The following is a 13,286-nucleotide window of genomic DNA, read 5'->3' on the forward strand; positions in this document are numbered from 1 at the left end:
AACTACAGTCTGTCAGTTATTCAAGTAAAAATGGTGTTCCAGAAAAAAAGAGCTAGTTCATTTTGTAACTGAATCACGTAAGTGCTCACCCTTGAGACAATCATTGTACTTTGGAATACAGTAGTACTTTATGTGAACCTATCATTTCATCACACGCAATATTAAAAACTCATACTCAACAGTCAGCTTCAAAACAAGGCATTTAGTGAAACTGGCGGGTTTTGTCCTTTACTGTGAGTTTATGTCAGTGAAGAGTACAATAACTACTAGTACAGTTTGGTGCTACTGCCTTGATTTGTGCTAGGACACCAACAGATTTACTCATCATTGCCTTTCCTTAGCATCAATGTGCATGTGCGCACAGCGAAAATGGCAAAAAATGCCTCTGCATTGTTAAGAAAAAAGTCTGACCTCCCAGACCTCCTGAAGGAGTCTTGGGGATGCCTATGGTTGCAGATCATACAAAAACCATAGGTCTAAAGTGGCAACTGCAACCTCAGGTAACCAACCATCAAGATTTGCATGCAACTGTCTTGATGTAAAGTCTCATATTCCAGTGGAATGGTTGGTCACCCTACTGAAAAAGACCTCAAAGAAATGAGTGTACACAAAACCCCACTAGCTGATGGAAAAAGCATTTAGGCAGAAGAGACAGCAGGTAAAAAAGCCCTGAAGTAAAAAAATGGCTGGCATATCCAAGAACAAAAGAACCCACTACAAAGGTAAACACCCTTAGAAAATTAGATTATCCCCACAAAAATGCCAAATGCTATTCTCTAAGGACATCCAGTGACCTCATCTATTTTTATGCTTTAATTACTCATGACAAAAGTGAAGTTTTTCCTTACAGAACCACACAGAAAACATCAGAAGTTATTACAGATTTTTTTTAGAAAGGAGAACATCAAGAATTTTGCATTCATAGTTAAGTTTATGCACTTGAAGCTATCTGATGTCAACTCCCAAATTAAGGTAGAAAGTCGTTATGTAATTTATTTCCAGTTATTCATGGTGCAATGTAGATGTTGCTTAATGAATGTTTGTTAAATGAATAATTACCCAATGTGTGATTGGAGGTATTTAGAAATGAGGAAAACAGTTAATTGATTTTCTAAAAATCACAAAAGGCAAAAAAGCAAACTTTTGAAAGGGCATTCTTTTGTGCTGTATAGTCCTAGGAGGTCAGCAAACTAAATGTAATCTCATGCTTTCTGCACACTGAGCCACAAACGTAGTGTTCTTTAATTAGAGAACCCTTCTCTCAGTTCCTGGAAAGGAAGTTTTATTTTTGGTTTTTTTTTTTTTTTTTTCTGTTGAGAACATTTCTAACATTTTAGCCTAAAATCTGTGAGTAGCTCTTTAAATCTTAGAGTAGCTCTTTAAAGAGAAAAGAAAAGAAGAAAGAAATAGGCACATTGGTGGTAGATTTTATACAATTAGAAGCAGTGCAGTAGATTTTCCACTTTGTGGGCCCAAGCCAGGAAGTGTGCAACTTTTCTGATTTATAAGCACTTGCAAATAGAAAGGCTATCTAGCATACTGTTATAGAATTTGCTCTAAACTGCTATTACCATGAAATATTCTTTGGATTTTCTTAAGATCATGAAAACAAAGTTGAGAAAAAGGAGTTCAATAAATGCTATATATAATATTTTTCACTTCATTTAGAAATATAATCATTTCAGTTCTGTCAAAATGAAGAGAGATCACTACTTCTCAGAGACCAGCCCCCTCATAAAAGAATTGGAACCATGGACATAACCATTAATCAAGCAGCTCATCTTAAGAATGAGTGTGTCAAATGGCCAATAAGCACCTGAAAAGATGTTCAGCATTAATGTCATTAAGGAACTTGACATATAAACCAAAACCAAAGTATAAAGCAGATACTGCCCTACTCCCACTAAGATGACTATAACACAAAAACAAAACGAATAAAAAAAACCCAGAAAATAACAAGTGTTGGCAAGGATATAGAGAAACTGGAGCCATGGTATACTGCTGGTGGAAAGTAAGAAGGTGCTGCTGCTATGCACAGAGTCTGGCAGTTCCTCAAAAAGTTAAATCCATCCTTACCATGTGAACCAGAAATACCACTCCTGGATGGAATACCCAAGAGAACTGATATTATATGTTCATACACAAACTTGTAGACAAATATTCACAGTGACATTATTCATTATAGCTAAAAAGTGGAAACAACCATATGTCTATTAACTGATGAATGGATAAACTAATTTGGTATAACCATGTGATGGAATATAGTATTCAGCCATAAAAAGGAATGAAGTAGTGATATATGCTACAATATGGATGAACCATGAAAATATTCTCAGTGAGAGAAGCCAGTCAGAAAAGGCCATCTATCAAAGGATTCTACTTATATGCAATATCTGGAGACAGAAGTAGATTAGTGGTGACTTAGGGCCGGTGGGGTTTGAAGGGATGGAGCGGGGAGTGCTAAGTGCTTAGGGTTTCTTTTTGGAGTGATGAAAATATTCTCTATTAGGGATGATTGCATAACTTTTTGAATAGACTAAAAAACACTGCTTTGTAATTTTTAAAACGTATTTTTAAAAGTCACATAGCAGCTATGCCCTCACCCTCAACTTAAGAAATTAAACCGTATGTGTATAAAGTGCCCTGTATACCCTTCCCTGATTACATTTATCATCTACCCCATCAGAGATAATCACTACTTGATATTGCTACTTATCATTCCAGCATGTCATTATACTTCCACTATTTATTTATAATCCCTCATAGATGTTCTGTGTGTTTTTAAATGGTATCATACTTATGTACCCCCTTTTTAAATTACATTATTATATTTTAGAGATTTTTGGATTTTTTTTTTGTCATTATTTAGTGGCTTTTTCACAATGAAATTTAGCATTTAGAATTTTGAGGTCATACTCCCAGGAATAGTAACTAAATGGGTTAAATGTCTGTCTACTTTTAAAAATCAATTCAATCAGGTGATTCCTTCAAGTATTTCAAACTATCATTCAGTTCTTCTTCAAAATAAAATAAAGGAATTTTAAGTGCATGTAGTAACATTAAGACTTTATAACGAGGGGCAGCCCGGGTGGCTCAGCGGTTTAGCGCTGCCTTTAGCCCAGGGCGTGATCCTGGAGACCCAGGATCGAGTCCCACATAGGGCTCCCTGCATGGAGCTTGCTTCTCTCTCTGCCTCTCTCTTTCTCTCTCTGTCTCTCTCTCTCTTTCTCTCTGTTGTGTCTCTCATGAATAAATAAATAAAATCTTAAAAAAAAAAAGACTTTATAACGACTTGAACATAAAAGACCTCTTGCTTGACTGAGGGATAACTTACGAGGGAAAACTTTGCATTATATTCTTTCATATATGATAAATCATACTAAGATTAAATGTTAAATATAATCAATTAATCTTACATATTTCAACCTACTATAGGGACTCTTTACATGGCCATTCTGGCTTTAACCACCACCAAAATATTTGTTGTAGACACTGTGGTTGCCTCCAAAATATGCATTCTTCCTTTCCTTGGTTAACTATTAGTTTTTAGAAACCTGTGCCATCCCTAGACAGCCCCCTGAATTTGGGAGAATTTACTACACTTCGCCACAATTTGTGGATATGAGATGCAAGAAAGTATCTGATGAGGATAATTTCTTGCTTTTCAGAGAAAGTTTCTACAAACTTCCTTTTCCCTCTCTTCCTGATTTAGAAGGAGAAAGTATGACTCTAGGACTTGTTAGTCATTTTTAGGGGAACACAAGAACAACCAGCATTCTGCCATTATTCTTTATTAATAAAATTCCGATTTTATTCAGAGCAGTAACATATCCAGTTAAAAGTATTTACATTCCCAGTCTCCATTTTCCAGGGTTGACCATGTGGCAAAATTCTAATCCTTAAGATTCAGGACTAAGTCCTTAGAGAGGAGTTCCCTTCCACCAAAACAATGAAAAAGCCACATGAGGAGAAGTCTTTTGATTTTCATGCTCTCCTCTTCTTCCAGCTGGAATTCAGATATGATGCCTGGGGATAGAGCAGTACTAGGACTATAAGGACTAAAGCCACAGGCTAAGGAGAGTGGAACAGAAAGAATATGCTGGGGTCTTTCAGGAATTCCTTGAGCAGTTTTAATAAATGGCCCCGGGTTTCCAACTTCAGACTTCCTGGAGCAAATAACCCCTTATGAGGTTATTTGAGCCACCATGGTTACTTTTTTTTTATAAGCAACCTGATGCAATTCCAACTGATATAACCACTGAATCAAATGTTGGGTTTTCAAATATATGTCAATAGTTTCTCAATATTGTTTAAGTTGTTTTGATCTTAATTTATGTTGTTTGCAAACGAAAGCATCCTAACCTGATGAAGCCTTCTCTCTAAGGAAGGGGTGGTACTTCTGACTAAACCCTCAGGGGCTAACACACTGCCTGACTGAAATAGATCTTTCCTGATGAGTAGCCCCTACAATTACAGGGAAACTTCTGCAAACTCACGCTATTACCTTGCTTGCATATGGCCACCCAACTGGAAAAGCACAGGAAGAAACGACACATTCTTATTAATAATTTCATTAAACGCATATGACACATACATCAAAATTGTTGAACTAACAAAGCTAAGGTTTTTAGTGAACTATGCCTTTAGTTCCCTAGCACTGTCTCCAAACTTTCCTATATCCTCATCTTTTCCTCATTCCATTCTTTGCACTATACTACAGGGTTTAAGAGTAAGGGCTCTCTAGTTAACCCTATATATCTTCAAATCTTACATCTATTGCTTGCCACTTACATGACCTCACGCAAGGTACTTGGTTTCCATGTCTCAGTTTTCTCAAATGAATAATGGGAGAATAATTCTACCAACCTCACAGGATTCTTGTGAGAATTAATTGAGATCAGGTTTGTAAAATGCTTAGCATAAGACCTGATATATAATAATGATTTATTTAATACTATCTATTACTTTTAAGGCTTTTTAAAAACATTTTATTTATTTATTGGGGAGAGCAAGGGAGAGAGAGCATGAACAAAAGGAAGAGGGAGAAGCAGACTCCCCGCTGAGCAGGGAGCTTGAAGCTGGCCTGGATCCCAGGACCCTGGTATTATGACCTGAGCCAAAGGAAGATGCTTAATGGACTGAGCCACCCAGGCAGCTTTACAACAGAAGAGGTATCCCTCGTCTCATCAAAGGCTAATTCTTACCTTATGATCTGGATCCCACCCATCCTCCTTCTACCTTTTTAGGGACTTTTAGGGATGATTATCTTTTCTCTCTAGTCTTTATCTTCAACCTGTCTCTCTATAGGTCCCTTCCCATTAATATGCATAATAACAATGATAATGATGATACAGGAGATGATGAGATTTGAAACATAGATAGAATTGTCCTTTGTCAGGAGGAAGGGCATATCCTTCATAACAGGAAGAAAAGGGGAGAAGATGATCTTCACCATGGGTTTGGAGAACACCAGGTAGGAAAATAAAGAATTTCCTGGTGGATGGTCTATTTTCCCTGAAACAAAATGCAAAGTTATCTCCTGAGAGTTAAGTAGTTCAGAAGAGAGAATAATATGTATGAGAAGAGTGAAGGTTTAAACAGTTATTACAGAGTGAAAAAGGAATGTAGTAGTATTTCCAGGCAGTATGGAGATCTCAGTTGAACTGAAGGTAACATTCATGAATACTGGATCCAATCTCCCCTGGAACTGAGTGCTGACACAGACAATTGGTTCACATGGAGTTGGAGTCTTGCCAGGGTTTGAAAAAAAATGAGAGGAGTCAGGAGGAAGAGTGGAATGACCAACCATAAAATCTAAGAATAAAGAAGGAAATGAATACACAGACAAGTACTAGTGGAGAAAGACAGAAATGGACACAAGGTCCTGATGAAATTAGAGAACAAAGAGTGTGGAAGAAAAGTGAAATGTTTTATTGATTTTGAAAGTGAAATGGTTTTAGGTGATGGCACAGTATGATTATGGAAATAGGTGGCTGCGGTGGAAAAGAGAAAAAGGTTACTGAAACCGTGGCGAGCAAAGAACAGGCCAGATTGGTAGCTGAATGGTCCCTACAGACAACGTTATTCACAATGATGGCAAGAGTTGAGACAAAGGGGAAGCCTGGGACCAGGTACCAAATCCTAAGAGCAAAAGAGAGTATCACTGAATTAGCAGGATAACAGAAAAAAGAAGCTGGGAAAAGTTGGTAGAACATAGCAAGAGCTATCGTAAGTGGGTAGAGAAATGTTCTGGAAGTAGCACTGGGGAGTAAAGAAAACATCCACCAAACCTTTATCAAGTATCCTGAATGTAAAAGAAAAATACTTTGTAGAATGGACTCCAGACTCTGAAATACATCCACTGTCTATGGAATTGTACATATGACCAAAGTGAATGTACAAGAGACAGAATACCTAAAGTTCTAGACCATATTTTTTTTTTAAAAATCAGCTATACATGCTTAGGACAAGGAGGGATTTTGCTTAAAGGACTTTCACGTGAAAAAGTCAGAGAGAATGCAAGCAACTAAGTATAACTACCCTCAAAAGTGTCTTGGTCACAATGAACAAAATTATATATAGAAAAGTATTAAATTGTGATAAACAGAATTTTCATGTTATCTTCTAAAATTGAGGTTAAATAATTCACTTTATTGCTTATGTTTTTTTAACTTTTTTTAGGATTTTATTTATTTATTCATGAGAGACACAGACAGAGAGAGAGAGAGAGAGAGGCAAAGACACAGGCAGAGGGAGAAGCAGGCTCCATGCAGGGAGACTGAAACGGGACGCGACTCGATCACGCCCTGGGCCGACGGCGGGGCTAAATTGCTGAGCCACTCAGACTGCCTTTTACTTATGTTTTTAAGTAACTTCTAATCAATAAAATTAAAAAGGCTATAAATTTTTGTCACAATTTTTACAAAAGGAAAAATCTCCATAACAAAACTCCGTTTCAGTATTATACATGATAACAATTTGTGATTTTGTTCTTTCCCTCTTTAGGTAGTAGAGTAATAGAGTACTAACAGATATGACTTTTTCTGCTGTTCTAAGAGGGTCTCCTACTGGGAGGGTTTTTACCAACTAAAAAAAAGTAATGTGTGCATTTTGAAGAAAAGTAAATGAAGCCACCTTAAGTTACTTGTTTATTTCAATATAATTAATTTTCTTTAAAAAATTCATGACATATTATTTTAGTATTGCTTTAATGTTTACATAGTAAGTTAAAATTGGGAAAAGAAAAATTAAAGTAGTCAGCCTCAGACTTTCCTCTCTTTACTTTCTCTTGAGACAGTATGGCATTATTTTTGTTTTTTTTATAATATGTTTATACATATTAAATGCCTAAATTTTAACTATATACTACTTTTAAAACAGAAAAAAATGCTTAGGAGAAATTACAAATGTTCTATAAGTCCTTAATTTTGATTTGCTCTGTCATCAATACTAAAAAAAACCTTTCCTTGACTATCAGGAGCTTTAGGTATGTTATATTGGTAAGCATTAATGCAATCCAGGGCATGCATGTTCCTGTCTTTCTGTTTTCATATTACCAAACCTAACCACCCATACTGTAGCTCTCCAATTCACAAAGTACTCATACTATATAATCTGAGACTTTTGCAACCATATATTTTAAAGGACTCATTGAGCCCTGAAAGGCAAATGCTATCATTCAAGTTCTAATTACATGCTACCAGGGTTTTACAGAACAGAAAGAAAAAAAAAAAAAAAAACCCACGAGTACTGTACTTCCTAAATACATTTTTTGACCACAAGCAACTTCCAAAATAAATGCCCCAAATATTGTCTGAATGTATCACTGTACAAATAGCTCAAGCACTGGCCTATTCAAATTATGTTCTAGTTTCTCCCAATGCTGCTTCTACTTGATAAATTGGTCAATAAATGCCAAATCAAATATTCAAGTAAATATATTTTCATTGTTATTGGCAGGCATATAATTAACTCTGAGAATAAAATATACAAGAAATCAATTTATGATTACTTCTTTAGTTCTTCCCATTAGTCATTTACATTATAATTGTGATTCCACTTTTAAAATCTTTATCCATACACATATACACACACACACACACAAGCCGTTTTGACTATATTATAAATCAAATTATTTCAATTACAAATTAGTATTGTATGCACTGTGAACCTCATGTTAATTTTATTAGTAAGATACAATTGTACTATAACCCCTATATATGAGCTGATTAAAAAACAATGCACACTTAAGTGCCTATATTAATTAGTAATCTCAGCAGATGTTTCTAAACAATGTTAAGGATTTGCTCTGTCTTTTCTCAATTATAAATATTTGAGTCAACATTTTTTATGTATGTGTATTTAGCAACAAATTCATCTCCATTTTCAACAAAATAGGCTGCTAAAAGAGAAAACAGTATAAAGAGTAAGCCTTTTTTTTTTTTTTTTCAAAGAAGACACATAAAGAGCAAATTTTTTTTAAACATTTGTTATCTGTTAGGTCAATATCTTCACCAATCTGGGAAAAATACATTTTGTATAAAAACTTACGTAAGTGACCTTTTAAAAAACTGCCCTAAATTAACTGCAAAAGCATCAGATACATTATTATATGTGGATTTCATGAAGAAAAAAAAAATGTAAGATGAGCTCAAGAAATGTTTTAATAAAATATGCTATCATTACTTGTTATTTTCATTATGGTAGCTTACTTGTTTTCAATTATGTATCATGGGAAGGTCATTTAACCTCTGTGTTTCCTCATCCATAAAGGGAAATTAATAATGGTGCCATGTCACAGGATTCCTGACAGGGTTAAAGGAGTTAATATGGGTGAAGCATTTAGAACAGTGCCCAGCATACAGTAAGTGCTCAGTAAGCATCAGCTAAGCATTACCTAATTGTATGTGTTGCCTATTGCTTCGATTAGCTTCCAGTTACCAATCCTGAAAGTATCTTAATTCTTTTGGAAGAAAAAGAAAGCTACATCATGACATTCTTAATTCTCTGCCCTTCCCATCAGCTTATAGTGTTGTTAGTAGCTACTTTATCTGCTACTCATAAGCAAACAGGACCTACAGTCTGAGTTAACAGTCCAAATCCTATTTTAAAAGATAGCACACTCCTATTATCTTACTATTAGTACCCATTAATCCATCCAAACACCAAAGTAAACTTTGTGCTAGGCATTGGATACAAACTGTGGAAGCAGAAGATGGTTAAGAGAAAAAAAAAAAAAAAATCCAGGTATCTTGCTCCCAAAATAGTGAGGGATATAAACATGCAAGTACTGTTGTTTAATTGAAACAGGGTACACTGAACTATAATTCAAAAAAATGTCCCAACCTGGCCAAGGGCAGGGTTCACAGCTGACATTTGAGTAAGCCTTGAAGGAAGATCTCACCAGGTAGAGAAGGGATAGGGATCTATGAATACTTTTGTTCACAAAGAAAACTAGTAAGTTTTCTTACTAGTTACTACTTAACAGGTAAGTTAAAACAGACATATTTTAAGCAAACAGACTTCCTCAAACAGATTTCCCATTGCACATAGCTGGCTTAGTTTATTTCTAGGTGTTGAATAAATATTTTTGAATGACTGTCGCCTCCCCTCCCCTATAGGCCAGGCCTTCCTTAGGGCATACTTGGATGATGTTCTTAGTTCCCTTCCTCCCAGGGCTCAAGGAAATCTTTCTAAAACCACTTTTATCACGCCACTCCCTGATCAAAAGCCTGGAATGGTTTCCTCCTATTCCCAGATAGCTCTCTGCTTTGACTAGATTTCTCTCCCAATATGCCTTGGGCATGTTTCCCTTTTGTTCATATATCCTCTCTCTGCCCCAAATGCTTTTCTCCTATTACTTATTCCTGCCTTTCCAAAACTCTACCCATCCTTCAAAATCCTCCTTCAAGAAGCCATCAGATTGCCTTGCTTCTATTTAAAATAACAGAACTTTTCAAATGATGCAGAAAAGAGAAATGCCAGTGAAAAAATTATCCTTTTGGATGAAAGAAATGTCCAAAATGTGGTAGAGAATTGAAAAACAAAAGGCAGAGACTCTTTGGAAAGTTACATTCAATGGTGCATCAACACAGCACACTTCTTAAATTATTTACTACTCAAAATTTACACACTGCACCAACTACTTATTGAACAATTTTTTTTTTTTTTTCAGGGACACTGGGCTGTTTGAAAAAGTTAACCATCCCACGTAGACCATCAATTCTTCATTACTTAAACTGGCTTCTTTAGGACAAGTGCCTATTAGGATGAGTGTCCCTGGACTGAGAGCTTGAAATATTACCCAGAAACACTGAACTGCACTAACCGGCCCAGTAGTGTGCTTCCTAATTGGGTGACAACTAGTTGAATAGTAAAATAGCCTCAAAAAGTCAAGTTAGAATAGATTTTTTTTTCCCCCAAGGGAGAAGGAGCATGCTCTACAGGTCAAGGTACCTTCAATTCCAACTTGATTTTCTCTTCATTCAGCAACTCAGTTGCTTTCTTAATTTCTTCACGACATCTGTTTATTTCCGACCTTACTGGAATACAAATGAAATCCTTAAACACCTCCACCTTTCTTTCTTTCTTTTCTTTTCTTTCTTTCTCTTTCTCTCTCTCTTTCTTTCTTCTTTCTTTTTCTTTCTCTCTTTCTCTCTCTTTCTTCTTTCTTTTTCTTTCTTTCTCTCTCTCTTTTTCCTTTCCTTTCCTTTCCTTTTTCCTTTCTCCTTTCCTTTCCTTTCCTTTCTTTCCTTTCCAGATTTTATATATTTATTCATGAAAGCCACCGAAAGAGAGGCCTCAGAGACAAAGGCAGAGAGAGAAGCAGGCTCCATGCAGGGAGCCCGATGTGGGACTCGATCCCAGGACCCCAAGATCACGCCCGGGCTAAAGGCAGGTGCTCAACCGCTGAGCCACCCAGGTGCCCTCTCCATCTTTCCAAAGTCCCCACTTCTGTGCACGTGGACAGTAGGGCCCCCCTCAGGGCTCGGACCGCACCTTCCGGGTTGCTTTTGGCTCCAGCCCCCCCCCCCGCCCCCCCCCCCACCACCAACCCCCCGCCCCAGGAGACAGGACCCAGCGAGAGACGGGTGCACCGACCTTCTCGGATCAAGCGGCGACTCTCCTCGGCCTGATGCTCCGAGAAGATGATGTGCTGGAACAGGGACTCTAAGCTCATCTCAGGCCCCGGACGCCCGCGGGTCGGTTCAGGATCTGCCGGCAGGAGTGTGAGGACCCCAGAGAGAACCGCGAAGGAGGAGAGGTATTCAGAGCTCCCGCACCCCTACCCGCACCCGCACCGCCACCCGCACTGCCAACTGCACCCCCATCCGCACCCGCACCCCGACCCGCACCCCCATCCGCACCCGCACCCCCCGACCCGCACTTCCATCCGCACCGCCACCTGCACCTCCACCCCGACCCGCACCCCCATCCGCACCGCCACCCGCACTGCCACCCACACCCGCACCGCCACCCGCACCCACACCCCCATCCGCACCTGCACCCCCATCCGCACCTCTACCCGCACCCACCGCCACCCGCACTCTCACCCCCATCGGCATCCGCATCCGCATCCGCACTGACACCTGCACCTCCACCTGCACCGCCACCTGCACCCCCATCCACACCCGCACTCCCACCTCCACCCGCACTCTCACCCCATCCGCATCCGCACCCGCACCGCCACCTGACCCCCATCACACCCGCACTCCCACCTCCACCCGCACCCACACCGCCACCCGCACTCTCACCCCATCTGCACCCGCACCGACACCCGCACCCCCCATCCACACCCGCACTCCCACCCGCACCTCCACCCGCACCGCCCACCCCACCCGCACTGCCACCCGGCACCCGCACCCCCATCCGCACCTGCCACCCCCATCCGCACCTGCACCCCCAATCCGCACCTCTACGCACCCACACCGCCACCGCACTCTACCCCATCCGCATCCGCACCGACCACCTGCACCCCCATCCACACCCGCACTCCCACCCGCACCTCCACCCGCACCCCCGCCTGCACCGCCACCCCACCGCACTTCCACCCGCACCCGCCCCCCCATCGCACCTGCACCCCCATCCGCACCTGCACCCCCATCCACACCCGCACTCCCACCCGCACCTCCACCCGCACCACCGCCTGCACCGCCACCCCACCCGCACCACCATCCCCACCCGCACCTTCACCCCCACCCGCACCCCCCCCCGCACCCTCACCCGCACCCCCCCCCCCCCCCCGCCTCAGCCTGGTCTCAGGACGCGCCAGGTGTGGCGCCAGGCCCCGGCCTCGCTTCCCCGCGCCTCTAAGGACCCACCACCGTCTCCCGCCGGGATGGAAGCTCCGCCCGGGTTCCCGTCTGGACGCGGCCCCCTCCACCGAGGCCCCGGCCTCCCGCGGGTTCCCTCTGCGTCCTGCTGCCCCGTCAACATGGAGGCCCCAGCCTGGCTTCTGAGCGCCCGGGCAGCAGCCCCCGCGGCTGGCCTCTTCCTCCCACCGCCTCTTTTCCGGGAGCAGGTCCTCCTAATGCCCCCCTCCCCGGGCTGTGTGCGGGCGGACAACACCGTGCGGGACCCTCCGCAGCCGCCGCGGGTGCCCGGCCTGGTCCCGCGGGGGCCCCGAGCTACGGCGGCGCGTTGGGCCCAGCCCGCGCCTGCGGCTCCTTCGCTTTGGCCACGTGGCGGCCAAGGTCCGCGGGCCTCGCCTGCGCTGGCGGGATCTTCCTGCGCGGCGGGAACCCGGTGACCGAGAGCTAAGGACTCACGATTCTAAGTATAGACTGCGGCGCCTTATCCTTGACTGTGCCAAAGGCTGCTATAAATGTGCGATGCCTGACATTCCGCCTTAATCATTCCTTTGTAATCAGGGCATATCTTTTTAGCCTGCTTTAAAATTAATCATTGCCTTTTGTAATCAAGCTTCGGTAATATTAACACTTCAGCATCTGCACAATATGTGTCAGAGACCAAAGTGCTTGCTAATTAAAGCTTAAACATGAAAGGCACCTTTGGGACTTTTGCATGGGATTTTTAAATTAAAAAATAAAGCATTTTTAGTTTTAGCAGGCCAAAATTGTAAGATTATAATAAACATCTGACATCATTTCTGACTCTAGAATTGACATTGGCTAAACTTTAAAAAATGATTTTTAATTAGATTGGATTAGAATTGAAAGATGGTAAGTATGAATTCCTTCACATCATCTGTATAAAAGAATTGATATTTCATTAATGCTGTAGTATATTGGGCTATGAGTTTTTAACCTATTCCAAATTTCCACCTC

General features: G+C 41.0%; 1 protein-coding gene across 2 annotated transcripts in view; it reads right to left on the reverse strand.

Moving 5' to 3' along the window:
* CCDC172 (coiled-coil domain containing 172) overlaps positions 1-12,609 on the reverse strand; it is a 56,307-nt gene extending 43,698 nt beyond the window's left edge. For both annotated transcript variants that reach the window (XM_041744774.1, XM_041744773.1), the window contains exons 1-3: positions 12,321-12,609; positions 11,101-11,214; positions 10,456-10,541 (exon numbers count right to left, since the gene is read on the reverse strand). In XM_041744774.1, the coding sequence (XP_041600708.1) occupies positions 10,456-10,541; positions 11,101-11,214; positions 12,321-12,435 (315 nt within the window). In that variant the 5' untranslated portion in view covers positions 12,436-12,609. The remainder of the gene's footprint in view (positions 1-10,455; positions 10,542-11,100; positions 11,215-12,320) is intronic.
* Between the last annotated feature and the right edge of the window lie 677 nt (positions 12,610-13,286).

Source organism: Vulpes lagopus, chromosome 2 (genome assembly GCF_018345385.1).
Source record: "Vulpes lagopus strain Blue_001 chromosome 2, ASM1834538v1, whole genome shotgun sequence".
Lineage (NCBI taxonomy): Eukaryota > Metazoa > Chordata > Mammalia > Carnivora > Canidae > Vulpes > Vulpes lagopus.